The 15,150-nt window shown below is 61.0% G+C and overlaps 3 protein-coding genes across 3 annotated transcripts; 2 read left to right on the top strand and 1 right to left on the bottom strand.

The window, feature by feature from the left end:
* Window positions 1–471: 471 nt before the first annotated feature.
* ABCF3 (ATP binding cassette subfamily F member 3) lies at window positions 472–8,336 on the top strand. The gene is made up of 21 exons (XM_031603528.2): window positions 472–628; window positions 749–896; window positions 972–1,051; window positions 1,355–1,407; window positions 2,960–3,057; window positions 3,161–3,283; window positions 3,499–3,765; window positions 3,915–3,995; window positions 4,516–4,575; window positions 4,669–4,725; window positions 4,926–4,948; window positions 5,227–5,282; window positions 5,417–5,617; window positions 5,805–5,881; window positions 6,134–6,178; window positions 6,279–6,411; window positions 6,688–6,776; window positions 6,912–7,003; window positions 7,177–7,309; window positions 7,544–7,631; window positions 7,753–8,336. The coding sequence occupies exons 1-21, from the start codon at window positions 556–558 to the stop codon at window positions 7,909–7,911; spliced, it is 2,136 nt and encodes a 711-aa protein (XP_031459388.2). The 5' UTR covers window positions 472–555; the 3' UTR covers window positions 7,912–8,336.
* Window positions 8,337–8,493: 157 nt separating this feature from the next.
* On the top strand, window positions 8,494–12,989 carry LOC116235394 (PHD finger protein 13-like). Its single transcript, XM_031603533.2, has 5 exons — window positions 8,494–8,697; window positions 9,831–9,923; window positions 10,068–10,671; window positions 10,945–10,983; window positions 11,111–12,989. Exons 1-5 carry the CDS (start codon window positions 8,617–8,619, stop codon window positions 11,335–11,337), a joined length of 1,044 nt encoding a protein of 347 aa, XP_031459393.2. The 5' UTR covers window positions 8,494–8,616; the 3' UTR covers window positions 11,338–12,989.
* Window positions 12,990–13,129: 140 nt separating this feature from the next.
* On the bottom strand, window positions 13,130–15,019 carry LOC149916634 (uncharacterized). Its single transcript, XM_090147477.1, has one exon. It carries the CDS (start codon window positions 14,908–14,910, stop codon window positions 13,789–13,791), a length of 1,122 nt encoding a protein of 373 aa, XP_090003603.1. The 5' UTR covers window positions 14,911–15,019; the 3' UTR covers window positions 13,130–13,788.
* Between the last annotated feature and the right edge of the window lie 131 nt (window positions 15,020–15,150).

Below are 15,150 nucleotides of genomic sequence, written 5' to 3' on the forward strand. Positions count from 1 at the left end.
GCTCAGTTCCAGCTGTAGCTTCCACAGCTGCCTGGTATACGCTGAGAGGCTCCTAGTCCTGAAAGCTACAGTGGGGCTGAACCTGCACTTCCTACTGCCTGCTCAATGTGCATTCAGCTGCCTGCGTGTATGAGCAGCTGGAAAAATCCAAGCTTTTGCTTTTTCCCCCGTGCTTTTTGGCAGCTGTGGGGAAGTGCTGTGCTTGGGGTGCCTGAGCACGGACACAGCCCCGCAGAGCGAGGAGGGCAGCTCCTTTTCTGTGAGCCTGCTCTCGGAGCACGTCTGTAAAAACGAAAGCAACAACAAAAATACCAGTGGCCGCGCAGCAAAACTCCACCGGCGCTCCGTGCCCAGCGCCCCACGTGGCAGCGCGCCCCCGTGTCCCGCACTGCGCACGCGCACTCCTAGGACTCCATTTCCCAGCACCCCCCGCGCTCATGGCGCCGCTCTCCCGGCAGCCCCCGCGCGCCGCCGCCGCCGCCGCTCCTTCCGCCTGTGCCGCGGGGCCGGGCTCCGTGCGGCAGCACTGGGGCCGGGCCCCGCTCCGGCCGCGCCATGGCGTCGTGTTCCGACATCCTCCGCAGCGAGTTCCCGGAGCTGGACGGCGAGGTGTTCGCTTACGTGACGGGTGAGCGCCGCCCCGCCTCGGAGGAGTCGCGACAGAGCCGCTCGGGGGAGGGGGGGCCGCCCGTGGGTTGTGTCGCGATAGGCATAGTGTCGCGATAGGCATAGCGCCGCGTGCCCGCAGGGATCCTGCACAGCAGCGGCGCGGACTTCGAGTCGGTGGACGAGCTGGTGGAGGCGGTGGGCGAACTGCTGCAGGAGGTGTCGCGGGACGGCAAGGACGAGCGGGCCATCCGCGAGGTGTGCCAGCGCCTCTTCAACTGCCTCCAGCTGTAAGCAGCGCCCGGCCGCCCCCCGCCCCGCCCGGCCGCGGCTCCGGGGCCTCCCGACCCTCCTCTCTCCCGCAGGGACGAAGCCCGGGCGCAGCGCTGCAGCCAGGTGCTGCTGGACGCCCCCATCCAGCTCTCCCAGATCACCGACGGATACGGTGAGCGGCGGCGGGCTGAGGCTCCTCCGCAGGGCCGGGGGGGGTCGGTGGGGCAGCTCAGCCCCAGCCCTGCGTCCCGAACCCCGCACCCCTCTGCCTTGTCCTGGGACTGAACTGCTGGGATGTGTGGAAGCTGTCCTCCTGTCCCTTCATCTTCGGGTTCTCCTGTCCTTCGGTCCCCCATCATTCAATCCTCTGTCCTTCAGTCCTCCGTATCTCACACCCTTCATTCCCCCCATCCTTTAACCGCCCCCATCCCCTAGGAGAGGGGACCCCACCACTCACCCCCCTATCCTCTGACAGATGCCAGCACGGACCTGCTGCCAGGGCTGCTGCTGAAGAGAGGACAGACATCGGTAAGCAGAGGCTGCATCCTGTGGGTGGGCTGCTGGGATAACCCTTGCATGGGGCTGCAGCTCTGGGGCCCGCTTTGGTCCCCTCACCTGCTGGGTTTGGCCAGGACCAAAGGTAGCAGTGGAACAGGGGGGTACAGGGGAGCCGTGCCTTTGCATCATTGGTAAAGCTCTTGGCTTTGATTGTGGAAAGGTTCAGAGGGAGCTAACAGGTCATTAACTCGATGAGCTCTATTTTCCTTTATCTTAATGAGCACGGTCAGTCAAGCAGTAATGCTCAGAGTGCAGCGTCTCTAACTTCAGGAAGGACTTTGGCTTCTACAGTACAGCTTTGATTGAGCGGTTACGACGTACGTGGGTGCTTCTTGTCCTGCTCAGTGAGAGCTGAGCCCCGTGCAGCGGTTAGATGTGGGGCAGGTTGTGCTCCGCATTGGGTGTCTCCAGGCTTAACTCTGGAGACAGTTGTGCAGATACAAAGCCAGGACAGCGGCAGCTGTGTGCTGTGGGCAGGACCTGTTGTGGTGCTCTCCTTCCCTGGGGTACACGTGGAGCTCCTCATGTGGAGGCTGAGATCTAACGCGATATCCGTGCATGTGAACGGGAGCCTTCAGGGAGAGCTGGCGGCTGCTGCTGGTGTTGGCACTGGGACTGCTGTCTGGTTCTCGTGTCTTCAACTCAAAGATAATCTTCAGAGAAATTGGGAAAGATTCAGAGGAGGTCTTGGGAGGCCTCCCAAGTCTTGGAGGACACCTCCTGCTGGGAGATTTGAGGAGCTCTGTATTGCTTACAGAGTGACTCAATGTGTCTCTAGGTACTGGGCTACAGCCGCAGTAACAAGATGCTCTCAGCCTAGCGTGCAGGTCTGTAGTGTGCTCCTGTGGCTGAGAGCTGCCTAGAAATACCTGGGAGTGCTCTCGGTCAGCCACAGGTATGTGACTTGATGCAGGAGTGAGCTGAGAGCCTGGCCAAGATCGGAGGCCAGGTTAAAACACTGAGCTGCTTCTTGCCTCCGGGCTTAATTAAATGTTTTTTGGCTCTGCCACGATTGATCCTCTGCATAACCTGAGTTAATTTCAAACTGGCTAAAGTTTAACAGGGGGAGGAGAAACGCTTAGTGGTGCTGGCTGGGCTAGGTGTATGGTGAGTGAAGAAGGTGCTGGGATCACTCAGGATCACAGAATCGTAGGGGTTGGAAATGAACTCTGGAGATCATCCAGTCCAACCCCCAGGCACGTTGGTGTTGAAGTGCCTTGGCTGACTCAGGTCCCTGAAATCAGAGAAATGGGTCATGGGGAAGAGCCATACAGGTTGGGGTCAGCCAAACTCTGCTTGCTGAGGTTGGACCGTGTCATACAAGCTGTTGGTTTAGGACTGCATTCCTGAAGTTCTGTACTGGCCCCATTAGCTACCTTGAGTCTGTCCCATTCCCCAGTCCTAACTCCCTTCTGCCTTCCGTTCCTTCCAGGCACGAGGGACTGACAGATCTCTTTTCTCTTGGAGTTGGGGTTTTGGGGCTTTTGGTGAAGATGTGCTCTCACACTTCCTTTTGCCCCAGATGGTGAACGCCAAGAAACTGGAGAAGGCAGAAGCCAAGCTGAAAGCCAAGCAGGACAAGAGGATGGAGCGGGATTCTGTGAAGTCATCTGGTCCTCCGTGAGTACAGCGGTGCCTCCAGCACACCCAGACTGCTCTGGCTGGGATGTGAGCACACAGAGCTTTCCCATTGAGCCCCATCTCTGCATTCTGCCTACTGCAGAGTCCTTGAGGAGGCGACTGCCAGCCAAGCTGCCAGCAAGAAGGAGACCCGCATGGAGTCATCGGGCAAGAACAAGTCGTACGACGTACGCATCGAGAACTTCGATGTCTCCTTTGGTGAGCGGTGAGTGCAGGTGGGGAGGTGGGACTGATCCTGGCTGGGCCTTCAGACCACATGTGAGGTCCACATTTGAGAGTGGTGGGGAATGATGGGAAAGATCAGGAGGCCATGTGGCCCACCTCAGCACAGCCTGAAAGGTGCTGGTGGGCAGGTGGCTGCTGGTTGCCTCTCTGTCCATGGGGCAGTCTGAGCAGGTACCTGCCTGTTCCCTCCTTTAGGGTCCTGCTGGCAGGAGCAGACCTGAACCTGGCGTTTGGACGGCGCTATGGGCTTGTGGGCAGGAATGGGCTGGGGAAGACCACACTGCTGAAGATGATTGCCAGTCGGAGCCTGCGCATTCCCTCACACATCAGCATCCTCCACGTGGAGCAAGAGGTGGCAGGTGATGAGACGCCGGCCCTGCAGAGCGTGCTGGAGTGTGACACCACTCGTGAGAGCCTGCTGAGGGAGGAAAAGGAGCTGACTGCCAAAGTGAATGCTGGCAGGTGAGATGCTCATCGCTAGGTTTCCAGCCGTTCTGCAGCCTTTTATCTATAAGATCTTGCTTGCCTTAGTCCTGCTCGGGGTGATCAGCCTCCCCCAGCGCTCAGATCCTGACCTCTTCTTGTCTCGTCTCTGCTCTGCTCTGCTCCAGGGGAGAAGGGACGGAAGGCACCAGGCTATCGGAGATCTATGCCAAGCTGGAGGAGATTGAGGCAGACAAGGCCCCGGCGAGGTGAGACAGCCCTGTGGCACTGCTGTCTGCTGGCATGGCTAGACGTGGTTTGGAGCACAGAAGGGCCATACTGTGGCCCTGCAATCCTGTGTGTGGGGACGGGGACTCCTCCCTGCTTCTGTTCCCTATGTCTGTCGTAGTTCTGCGTTAGAGATAGTTGAGCTTCCCCAGAAGCTGGAGGTTTTGTTGTTGCTTTTTTTCCTCCCAAATGGCATTGTTACTGCTGCTCCACTCAGACCTCCCCAGATTCCTGCTGTCTAGGGAGTAGCTCTGGAATACTGGTGATAGTGAGCTGAAAGCTTCTTGTCAGTCTCCTGGGACTGCATGTGGATGCTGTGTCTTCCTGAGCTGCGTTTTGCAGCCAAATGCTGCTCTTGGGCCTGCAGGGAAGTTTTCCTGCACCACGGTGGCCTTAAGCTATGTAGCAGAGTGCCTGTGGTGACCATGGGTCCAGGAGCTCAGACTGAGCTCTGCAGACAGATGGTGTATCTGTGTTCCAGTTCTCTCTGCTTTTCCCCAGGGCGTCTGTCATTCTCGCTGGGCTGGGCTTTAACGCAAAGATGCAGCAACAGACAACCAAGTAAGTCTCCAGGCTCTGGGCATCAAAATTTGAATGGACTTGAGTTATTCTGATTAAATTGTAACCCTTCTCTGCAATCTCTGCTCTTCTCAGAGAGTTTTCTGGAGGCTGGAGAATGAGACTGGCCTTAGCCAGAGCCCTGTTTGCCAGGTTGGTGTCTAGGCTTTCATTCTGTTGGTTCATCTTCCTTGCTGTCTGTGCTGCAGGGGGCTGGGGGACTGCCAGGGGGTCTTCTCAGACTGTCAGGGTGGGGAGCTTTTGAGGCATTGCAGCTCTGTGTGTGGTGAAACGTTCTCTGCCTTCACTCTGTGCTCTTTTTGCTTCTGATGCCCATGTCTTGGTTTCCCTAGGCCAGACCTCCTTCTGCTGGACGGTAAGTTGATACCACAGGTCCCTCTAACCCTGCTGCTGGGCCTGCCCATGCCCTTGCTGGGCTGGGAAGGCAGCGTGGCCTTTAGCTGCCTGCTCAAAATAGCTTGGCTGACAGGGCTGTCAGTGCTCTCCAGCAGTGGCGTAGAGCCATCCTCACCCGGGAAACATGCTTGGGCAGCCACTTGGGCTGGTCACTGGTCTTTCCCATGTAAAAAAGCATCATCCAGCCATCCCAGTCCCTCCTGACCTGATCTTGGTGCCTTTTTTCTCTTCCCTCAGAGCCGACGAACATGCTGGACGTGAGGGCCATCCTGTGGCTCGAGAACTACCTGCAGGTAGGGGTGGGAACAGGGCAGAGGTGTGCTGGACGTGCATCAGGGGACGGGGACATCCTCCCAGGCTGGTGTCCTGCCTTGCTGGGTGGTGGCACTCGGGCTCCCTCAGATCTCCCTCTCGCTGTCTCCTCCAGACCTGGCAGTCGACCATCCTCGTGGTGTCCCACGACAGGAACTTCTTGAACACGGTGGCCACGGACATCATCCACCTGCACTCGCAGCGCCTGGACACGTACCGTGGGGACTTTGAGAACTTCATGAAGACCAAAGAGGAGCGGCTGAAGAACCAGCAGCGGGAGTACGAGGCGCAGCAGCAGTACCGTGAGCATATCCAGGTATGGGAGAAACCAGTAGGACTGGGACACTTCTCCCAGCCTCGCCCCTTGCTCCTAGCAAGCATCCCAAGCTTCCCGTATTCGTTGCTGCTTAGTCCTGCAGTGATCTGTGGCTGTGGCTCTGTTGTTGCAGAAGGCTTAGCGGCGCTGGGGTGGCTGTGGCTGAATGAGATTTTGTCACTTGTAGGTTTTCATCGACCGCTTCCGCTACAATGCAAACCGGGCATCCCAAGTGCAGAGCAAGCTCAAGTTGCTTGAGAAACTGTGAGTGCCCATCCTGCTGCTCTGCAGAGGTGGGGAGGGGGCAGTGCTGATGGGAAGAAAACAATGTTCCCAGGCGAATCTGAAGGACACTGTGTCTGCAGGGATGGGATGGTTTGGGCTTTGGGTGCTGTGTCTCTGGTCTGGAGGCTTTGGCCAGGATGAGGCTCTGCAGAGCTGAAGTCTGTATGTGGGCTTCTGGTGTGGGGTTCAGAGCAAGGCACCTTAGTTACACCGTGGCGTTCCTATTTGCAGGCCAGAGCTGAAACCCGTGGACAAGGAGTCTGAGGTGATGATGAAGTAAGTGTCGCCTGAGCCCTTGCTTGGATGGGACCCAGCTTCCCTTCTGAGCAGAGTTCTGAAGTTCCTGGCCGTCTCTCACCTCCTCCTGCCTTCCCAGGTTCCCCGATGGCTTTGAGAAGTTCTCCCCTCCTATCCTGCAGCTGGATGAAGTAGACTTCTGCTACGACCCAAGTCACTACATATTCCGTTCCCTGTCTGTCTCCGCTGACCTGGAGTCCCGCATCTGTGTGGTACGTGGGACTGCAGAGTGACAGTGACCCCTGGGCTCTCCTCTCCAAGTCCCTGCTCAGAGCAAGGCCAACTTCAATGTCAGGGGTCCTCATCCTGAAGCTGTGTGCTTGCAAATGGGGAGCTGGGCCGGCTAGTCCTTAAGGTCAGGGATTGGGGAACATGTTCCAGCAGTGCTGTGTGATCATCCAAGAGGGCTGAAATTCCCTAAGCACTGCCCCATCCCCGAGGTAGCTCTGTGGGTTTCGTGCTCTCCAATGCTGCTGCTGCTTCTGTAGGTTGGTGAAAATGGAGCTGGCAAGTCGACCATGCTAAAGATCTTAATGGGGGAGCTGGCACCAGTCAGAGGGATCAGACATGCACACAGGTACCTGATAGGAAGGGCTGGGGGGGAAGGAGTGGTGGCTGCTCACCCACTCTTGTGGCTCTTCCTGCAGATGGGGCTGGGAGCGCTGTGGTTACAGGGCCAGGTGCCACTTCCCCATTTCTTCTCATTCTGCAGAAACCTAAAAATTGGCTATTTCAGCCAGCACCACGTGGATCAGCTGGACTTGAACATCAGTGCTGTAGAGTTGCTGGCTAGGAAGTTCCCAGGTAGGTTCTGGAGATGTGGAGAGATCTGGGCCCTCTCCTCAGCTCCTGCCCTCAATGTTCCAGTCAGGTTTTCCCACTCAAAACTTCCTCTTGGGCACTGCCTCCATGCAGCCGCCGCATCCCGAGGCACTGGGTGCTCATGTGCTATAGCCACGTTGTGCTGTGCTCTGCAGGGAAGACAGAGGAGGAGTACCGGCACCAGCTGGGGAGCTACGGTGTGTCAGGGGAGCTGGCTGTGCGCCCTGTGGCCAGCCTGTCCGGGGGCCAGAAGAGCCGGGTGGCCTTTGCCCAGATGACCATGTCCTGGTAATTCTCTCTTAGATGCTCTTAGTTTTTGTATGGCTGCATCCCTAGAGCTTGCTTCACCGTGAGGAAGGCGGGCAGCTGGAGACCTGCTGCTGCCCTGCAGATGAAGCCTCACTTTTGGGCCTTTGTGGAGACGAGGTGGAAGGAAGCAGTGGCTCTCTGCTGCTGCTATGAGCTCGTGGGGTGCATCCCATGCTCCCAGCGTAGCACTCCCAGCGCTGCCCTCTCTTCCAGCCCCAACTTCTACATCCTGGATGAGCCGACCAACCACCTGGACATGGAGACCATCGAGGCGCTGGCGAAGGCGCTGAATAAGTTCCGGGTAAGGCGACATCCCCTTCGTTTTCCTAAAGCTCCCTGCGGCCTCCAGCTGGGGTGTCTCAGCCAGAGCCCCCCTAATGCCAGCTGTGCTCATTCCCTTCTCCATCGTGGCGTGTTGGCAGGGCGGCATCATCCTGGTGTCCCACGACGAGTGCTTCATCCGCCTGGTGTGCCACGAGCTGTGGGTCTGCGAGAATGCCACCGTCACCCGCATCGAGGGCGGCTTCGACCAGTACAGGGACATCCTGAAGGAGCAGTTCCGCAAAGAGGGATTCCTATAGGGCCGGGAGGGAGGGGGGGGCGCGGTGGCCCCCGGCTGCGCTGCTCTCTGTGCCCTCAGCCCGTGCGGTGCGAGGCCGGCGTGGGGCTGCGGGTGCTGCTCTGTGCTGGGACGAGGGAAGGCAGCGTGCCCCTCCACCGCTGTGCCCCACGCTGGGGGGCGGTTAGGGGGCAGCCCTACTCCTCTGCTCACCCCCCTTCCCCATCAGTGGTGTTCCTCTCCCCGCCCCCCGGCACAAAGCGAGGCCTTTTGCTGCTACAAGTGCCCCCACCTCCCCCCACCCCTGGACGCGCGGGGGTTGGGGCGCGCTTTGCCTTTCCCCCTACCCGTCCCTGGGGCTCTGTACCCCCGGGGGGGCCCTCGGGGTGCCCGCGGGCACGGAGGAGCCCGCGGTGTAAATAAAACCGGAACGCTACGGGCGCGCTGCTCTCGTGTCTGTGAGGGCTTTACGTGGGGGGGGGGTCACCAAGCACCAAGCTTGGGGCACCGCGGGGCTCGGGGATGGGTCTGGGCTGCCGGGGGGTCCCGGGGGCGTGGGGGGGGGGGGGGCTCGGCCCGCACCAGGCACCGCCCCGCCGCCCTCCCCGCCACCAGGTGGGCCCGCCCCTGCGGCCGGGGCGGTGCTGGCGGCCGCGCTCCGACCGGCGGCGGACACCGACGGACCGACCGCACCGCGCCGCTGCTGCTGCTGCAGAGCCGGGCGGCGATGAGCACCGGTGGGGAAGGAGGGCCGCGATCGGCGGGGAGCAGCCCCGTGCCCAGCCCCGGCTCCCCGGGGGGCGAGGAGGTGAGCGGGGTCCGGGGGGGGGGGAGGGGTCCTGGTTGCGGGGGGGAGGGGGGGGGCTGTGTGCGGGGTGAGAGTGGTTGGGGGGGGTGGGGGGCTGAGCGGCAGTTCTTGGGGCGGGGGGAGCGTGTGCGTGTGCGCGGCTCCGGCGTGGCCGGGAGGGGGGGGGCTGTGTGTGAGTGCGAGTGTGAGTGTGAGTGTGTGTGTGTGTGCGGGGCCCTGGGGGAGGGGGCTGTGTGTGTGCGTGTGCGTGTGAGGGGGTCTCTTGGTGGGGGGGGTCTCGGGCTCTGTGTGTATCGAGGTTCTATGTGAGTGTTGGGGGGGCTTAGGGGGGGGTTGTGCGTGTATGGGAGCTCTGTGTGAGTTGGGGGGACTCTGAGTGTTTGTATGGGGGTCTTTATGAGTTGGGAGGGGGGGGGGCTGTGTGTGTGCGTGTGTGAGCGCGAGGCCCTGGAGGGAGGTGGGGGTTGGGAGGGCTCTGTGCTGGGGGAGTGGGTTCAGTTGCGCGGCGGTGCCGTGCTGGGATGGGGGGCTGTTGGCTGCGGTGTCCCCGGGGGTGGGAAGATCGCCATCCCCCCCCAACCGCCCACCCACGCGTGCCCGTGTCCCGCGGCTCTGCGTGCGCCTCCGGTGCGGGGGGAGCGGAGCCCCGCGGGGGGAGGAGGGCTGGGGGGGCCGGGGGCAGCCCGGGAGCGCGGGCGCCATCTTGGGAGCGATCAGGTGTCGGCGGGGACCGGGCGGGCCGGGGCGGTGCGGGGGGTTGGGGTTGGGGGCTCCGGTGGGTGCCGTCCCCGCTGCCGTCCGCCCGCGCCGCTCCCAGCCCTGTGCCGTAAGGGGGGGTGGGGGCCCTTCTCCCGGAGCGCCGTCCCCCAGACTTTGTTCCCCGGGTCCCTGCCCGCCCCCGGGATCCCGGGGCTCCCCAGGCACTGACTCACGGTTCCTGCGCTGCTGGGCGTGCCCCGCGCTGGGGGGCGAAGGGACCGGGCTGCGTGTGTCACACGGCGGGGAGAGGGGTGGGGCGGCCACTCGGGGACCCCATCCGTCCGTCCGCCTGTCTGTCTGTCTGTCCGTCCATCTGCCGGCGCTGGGACCGGGTGTGTGGGCAGGGTCTGACCCGCACGTGCCGTTCGTTGCAGCCCTTACAGAAGCGGCAGAGAACCGTGGAGGATTTCAACCAGTTCTGCACCTTCGTGTTGGCCTACGCCGGATACATCCCCTACCCCGACGAGGTGAGCCCCTCACCGAAGGCTCCTTCTGTTTGCATCCCCTGGAGACTTACTTGGTGTCCGTGCTGTGGTCTCACGCTGTCCCTGCGATTCCCCCAGCATCCCTGCTGCGATCTCACACCATTGCTGTGTTTTCCCCTCTTGCAGAACGAGCTCTGGAGCCACGGCGGCAGCATGAGCCCCCAGAACAGCACGGGGAGCACGCAGGACAGCGATAGCTGGGCCTCCTCCCACTCCTCTGATATCCATCTCCTGGCAGACGACAGGAGCAGCCGGAACGTGGCCAGGGGGGCTGCAGATAGCAACCTGCTTCTGGGCTGCCCTGCCTTCCCCACTAGCTTCTATGACGTCCGGCCCCAGCAGATGAAGCGAAAGAAGCCACCGGTGAAGAAACTCATCTTGGAGCAGGAGGTGGAGAAGCTGAGTGCTGGGAAAAGCTTTGGGCTAGAGCAGGAGCGGGGGACAGAGCTGGCTGCAATGGAGGGACGGGTGCCACTTGGGAAAGAAGAGTTCTTGGAGTCTCCCCTCAACCTGGCCGGGGAGCCACAGCCTCACGCCCTCCTGGAGGAGCTGATGAAGGACGAGAAGGACTGGGTGCACGGAGCACAGGGAGCAGGGAAGCCGGCAGAAGATGATCCGCAGCTAAAGGAGCAGGAGCAGTGCTCTGGAGGGAGGAAAAGCCCCGGTTCTTGTAGTACCTTGGACCAAAGCGAAGGGGAGGATGCAAGCAGAGGGAGCTCTCAGCTCAGTGGTGAGTGCCTGAAAGAACAGAGCCATGCTATGATTGGTGCCAAACACCGACCCTCCCCCAGCCAGGGCCACCTGTACTTGCACATGGTCCTGGCTTCTCCCCATGACGTTCTTGGGAGAAGTGGAAAGCAGAGGCCCAGGAGCTGACCCACTCTTTAGAGATTTTCCTCTGTAGAGAGCACAGTGCAGTCTGGAAAGGTGTCAGGGAGGGGGCTGTAAGGGTGCCTTGCTGATCTGGTCTTTACTTTTTCTCTTTCCCCTCTTGCAACTCCAGCGGATGAATTTGCAGCAGTTCCTAACACCAAAGCAGAAGGTGAGTGGGGGGGGTGCTCTCCCAGTGGGACTGGCTGTGGCTTCAGAGGTGGTGCTGTGCCCCATGGCGGGGGACAGACCACAGCTGTGGAGTAATTTCTGACCCATGTCCGTCTCTCCCTGACCAGACGATGACGCCTGGGATCTGATCACCTGCTTCTGCCTGAAGCCCTTCGCAGGGAGGCCCATGATTGAATGTAATGAGTGTGCTACCTGGATCCACCTCTCTTGTGCCAAGATCCGCAAATCCAACGTGCCTGAGATTTTCATCTGCCAGCGGTGTCGTGATGCCAAGCAAGAGATTCGTCGCTCCAACAGAGCGCGGACGGTGCCCCGCAAACGCTTCTGTGACTGAGCAGGGGTCTGGGGGGGCCCTCTTTACACCTCAGGCTGTAGCCCAGTCTGGCTAGACAATCAATGCAGTAACGGCAGGGGAGGGGCTGGGCTGTGGTGCTGGGCTGTCCCCCTTGCTCCTCGTCTCCTGGAAGTTGCCATGCGTCCTCCCTGGGCGTCGTGTTGACCACGGAGCTCGGTTACCCCAGAGGTGTTGGGGGAGAGGAGCCGTGCGTTGGGTCACTCAGAACCATCTCTGTCCTTGCACAAAGCTGGCTCAGTGCCTTCCCCCCAGGCCAGTTGAGGAGAATCTAGTCCAAATGGTTTCCATGTAGTGTGGTGGAAGCTTACACTTACTTCAAGATGTGACTCCCATCCTCCTTTATCCTCACCATTGTCATTTCCTGAGACCTTCAGGTAGGCTGCAATGGCAAAGCCCCAGTGACCCAAGTTATCTTCCAGGACGTAGATAGAGCCCAGGCAAGCTTCCTCTGTGTAGTGTGCTGCTCTCTAGGATGAGAGAAAGGAATGAATATTGGCCCTGCCCACCCCTGGAGCAGACCAGGCTGCTTTGTGTTGGGCATCAGGTGTCCATCTCCCCTTAGGCTGCACAGGGGAGGCCCTGTCCCTGTCATGTGGTGCTCCTGTTTCAGCTGCCGTGCCTGAGACCTCAGGGTAGTCCTGTTGGGTTAAGAACAGCGTGCAGCAAGGGCATCCTATGGTAGATTGTTAGAAAAACTGTTCTTTGAGTCCTCTTGGTTCAGATACTCCGGTTGCACTAAAGTCTCTTGTCTGGAAAAGATGTGAGGTTGGTGGTAGGAAACCCAGCTACCCTGAGTGAGTAGGGTGTGGGACAAGCAGTGGGAAGCATTTTGGTTGGTGTTCTGTGTTTCTACTTTCAAACATTTGAGCCTTGAACCCTGCGGCCATCTCCTGCCTGCAGGTGGAGCATCTGTGATGCTGAGACCTGAGCTCGGACAGAGCTGGGTGCTGGAAGGGCTTTGCTTCTGAGTGTGCCCTCCAGCAGAGAAATTGTTTTGTTGGCTTTATTTTTTTTTTCTTTCTTTTTCCTTGACATGTAGAGTGAAGTTTGATGTCAGGAACGGGCCCTAAGCCCCTTCTCCTATGCAACTGCTGCTCTGGAGGTACAGGACCTACCTTTCAGTTCAAAGTGGAAGGCTTTTCCCCATTGCTCTTTGTTGTGAGCGGTGTGTACGCTCTGGGGCCCCACGTGCACTGACTGTCCAAATCCCACTTTACAGCCCCTCCAAAGAGCCTGGCCTGGTGCCTTCTGCACTTTCTGGGTGGGGAACACAGATCCTGCTGCTGTCCCGGTGCCACCTGGCCTGGTTCTGGCACGCTGCTGCTGGAGCAGGGCGTGGGACAGCCCCAACTCACCCATCCCATCACTAGTTCTCTTAGCTGGGTTCTCTCCTACTTGCACATCTGGTTACTATGGGACCACAGCTGGGGGAAGTGGGGGGCAGTCCCCCACCACCCAGCAATCCCCAGGCTCATCCCTGTGCCTCTCCTCCTGTGGAAAGCCTGGGCCCCAAAAGTGCTTTATGTTTTTTATAGTTACTTTGTATTGATATGTAAAATAGTAAATTCTGGTCCTTGCCCTGTGGAGTGTGGCTGGAGTCGTATGTACATAATAAAGTACTTTTGCCATAACTGTGGTGGCTTCAGCCTGTTTCTCCCTTTCCTCCCAGGTGGGAGCTGGCCGAGCTGCTGAGCATCTCTGCATGCAAACCCCCCAGCCCAGAACCCCCCATCCAGGTACCCGCCGGGCTGCACACACAACAGCCAAGGAGTGGTTCAACAGATGTTTTATTTGACAGTGAATCACGCAGCAAAGGGATGATGCCCACCTCCCCGGTGCGTTGCAGGAACCTGGAGCTTCGCCTCCTGGGCGGGCAGCATCTGCCCTGTGCTGCTCTGGTCCCGTTTCTTAGCATGGTGGGAGGGCTCAGGAGGAGGGCTGTCCCTGCACCTTGCTGTGGCTGCTAAGGCACATCATGGTTTAGCTCTAAAGTTGTGTTTTGCTCTTGGGTTCAGATAAATCTGTCCTGATCGGTTTCCACTCAAGTGGAATTGAAGTTTAGTCCTGTCAAGTGTTTTGGTGCTGAAGGATCCAGTTTTCCCCACAGAGTTCCAGTGCAGATGGGTGTGACGTGCTGGCTTCCATCACACAGTGCCAAGGGCTCGGACCGGACGGCTGCAAGGAGCACGGGGTGGCAGCAGGGGCGAGGCTGGGCTGGCTCCAGGACGCTTCTCCCTCATCGGGCAGAACAAAATCATTCTTTGCAGGGCCCTGCTGGTGTGACTTCTTTCATCCTGATCGGAGCAGAAGCCGCAAGCGGAACAGGAACAGCAGAAAATTCAGGTGCAGCTTCTAAGCTAGGGGTTTGCTAGCAGGGTTTGCGGAGCCAACTCAAATCAAGTGAGCATCCAGGAGAGCAGCGAGCGGGCTCTACTCCTCCTTGGCCCAGGCTGAGCTGCCGGCCTGCTGCTCCAGGTGGGGAACGACCGCCTCGGTGTAGAACTTCTCCAGCTTGGGGACCGTCTCACCCCAGAACTTGGCATCAAACTCCACAGGTGCCATGGCCGTCTCCTTGTTGGTGTGCACCACGAAGTCGGCGTGCTGCAAGCCGGCGGCCGCCAGCTGGCACTGCACCTGGGTGAAGTAGGGGTGATCCCGCTTCAGCGCGTAGGAATCCCCGCTCAGCTCCAGGCAGAAATCCCTGTCCTTGCAGGCCTCCCGCACCGTCCTGTTGCGGTGCTTGTAGGGACACTTCACCTCCAGCAGCCCCAGCCGCTTCCCCGTGCCGGCCTCGGTGACGATGCCGTCGGGGCTGGCGGCGATCCACGTCTTCTCCTTATGGATGAACAGCCCGCACTCGTCCACCTGCACGGGCCGGCCCATCTCCCGCGACTTGAGCCGCTCGTAGGCCCGCACGGCCTCCTTCTCGTTGCGGATACCCCACGACATGGCCGGCGTTTGCACGGAGGGGCCGGCGCTCAGCACCGCCTTCAGGTAGGACTGCGGCACCTCGTCCGTCTTCCCGTTGGCAAACCTGCTGTTGGCGATGCGCGGGGCCAGCGAGGCCGTGATGCGGTTCTCCCGCCACGCGTACCACTGGGGGTTGGCGCGTTGGCCGCGCGTCTGCTCCTCCACCCAGGGGATGTCGTGGCTCCGCAGGGCGAGCGGACAGCGCGGCGAGGCCCCGGACGGGCCGGCCTCGGCCTCGGCCTTGGCGTCGTCCTGGGCTGGAGCTCCCTCGGCGCCTCCGGGGAGGCGCGGGCCGGCGCTGCCCTCGGCCGGGCCGGGCGCCGCTTTGCTTCTCGCTGCCTTCTTCTGGCTCCCGGCGGCGGCCGCGCGCCGCTCCCCGCCGTCGCCCCGAGCGCCGCGGGACGCCGCCGCCGCTCGAGGCCGATCCCCGCCGCCCTTCGCCTCCCGGCCCCGCCCCGCTGTCGGAGCGCTCCGAGCCGCCCGGCTGCCCGTGGCGGACGGCGGCGGCGCGGCGGGCGGCGCTTTGGAGGTCGCGGGCTGCGCGGACGAGGGGCCGGCCGGCTCCTTCCTGGGCCTCCCCATGGCGCGAGCAGAGGACAACGAGCGGAGCGATCCCCGCGACCTCGCTTCCTCTTCCCCCTCTCCGCGCTGCCGCAAGCCCGGACTCGCCTCGCCTCGTCTCGCCCCGCCGGGGCCGCGCTTCCCGGCAGCGCCCGCCCCCGCGCCGTCCGCGTCCCGCCCGACTGCCTGCTAGGGGGCAGCGCCGCGCCGCCGCGCCCCGCGCCGCCCGCGCTCCGCGGAGCCCCGCGCCGCGTTAGGGCA

Source organism: Phasianus colchicus, chromosome 10 (assembly GCF_987193195.1).
Source record: "Phasianus colchicus chromosome 10, bPhaCol1.hap1.1, whole genome shotgun sequence".
Lineage (NCBI taxonomy): Eukaryota > Metazoa > Chordata > Aves > Galliformes > Phasianidae > Phasianus > Phasianus colchicus.

Bases quoted from the DNA above. Each gene is read 5' to 3' on its own strand.
- LOC116235394 (XM_031603533.2), top strand. From the start codon at position 8,617: ATGAGCACCGGTGGGGAAGGAGGGCCGCGATCGGCGGGGAGCAGCCCC. The intron at 9,924-10,067 runs GTGAGCCCCTCA...CCCCTCTTGCAG, and splicing joins ACATCCCCTACCCCGACGAG to AACGAGCTCTGGAGCCACGG. The intron at 10,672-10,944 runs GTGAGTGCCTGA...TTGCAACTCCAG, and splicing joins AGGGAGCTCTCAGCTCAGTG to CGGATGAATTTGCAGCAGTT.
- LOC149916634 (XM_090147477.1), bottom strand. From the start codon at position 14,910: ATGGGGAGGCCCAGGAAGGAGCCGGCCGGCCCCTCGTCCGCGCAGCCC.
- ABCF3 (XM_031603528.2), top strand. From the start codon at position 556: ATGGCGTCGTGTTCCGACATCCTCCGCAGCGAGTTCCCGGAGCTGGAC. The intron at 1,052-1,354 runs GTGAGCGGCGGC...ATCCTCTGACAG, and splicing joins CCAGATCACCGACGGATACG to ATGCCAGCACGGACCTGCTG. The intron at 7,310-7,543 runs GTAATTCTCTCT...CCTCTCTTCCAG, and splicing joins GCCCAGATGACCATGTCCTG to CCCCAACTTCTACATCCTGG.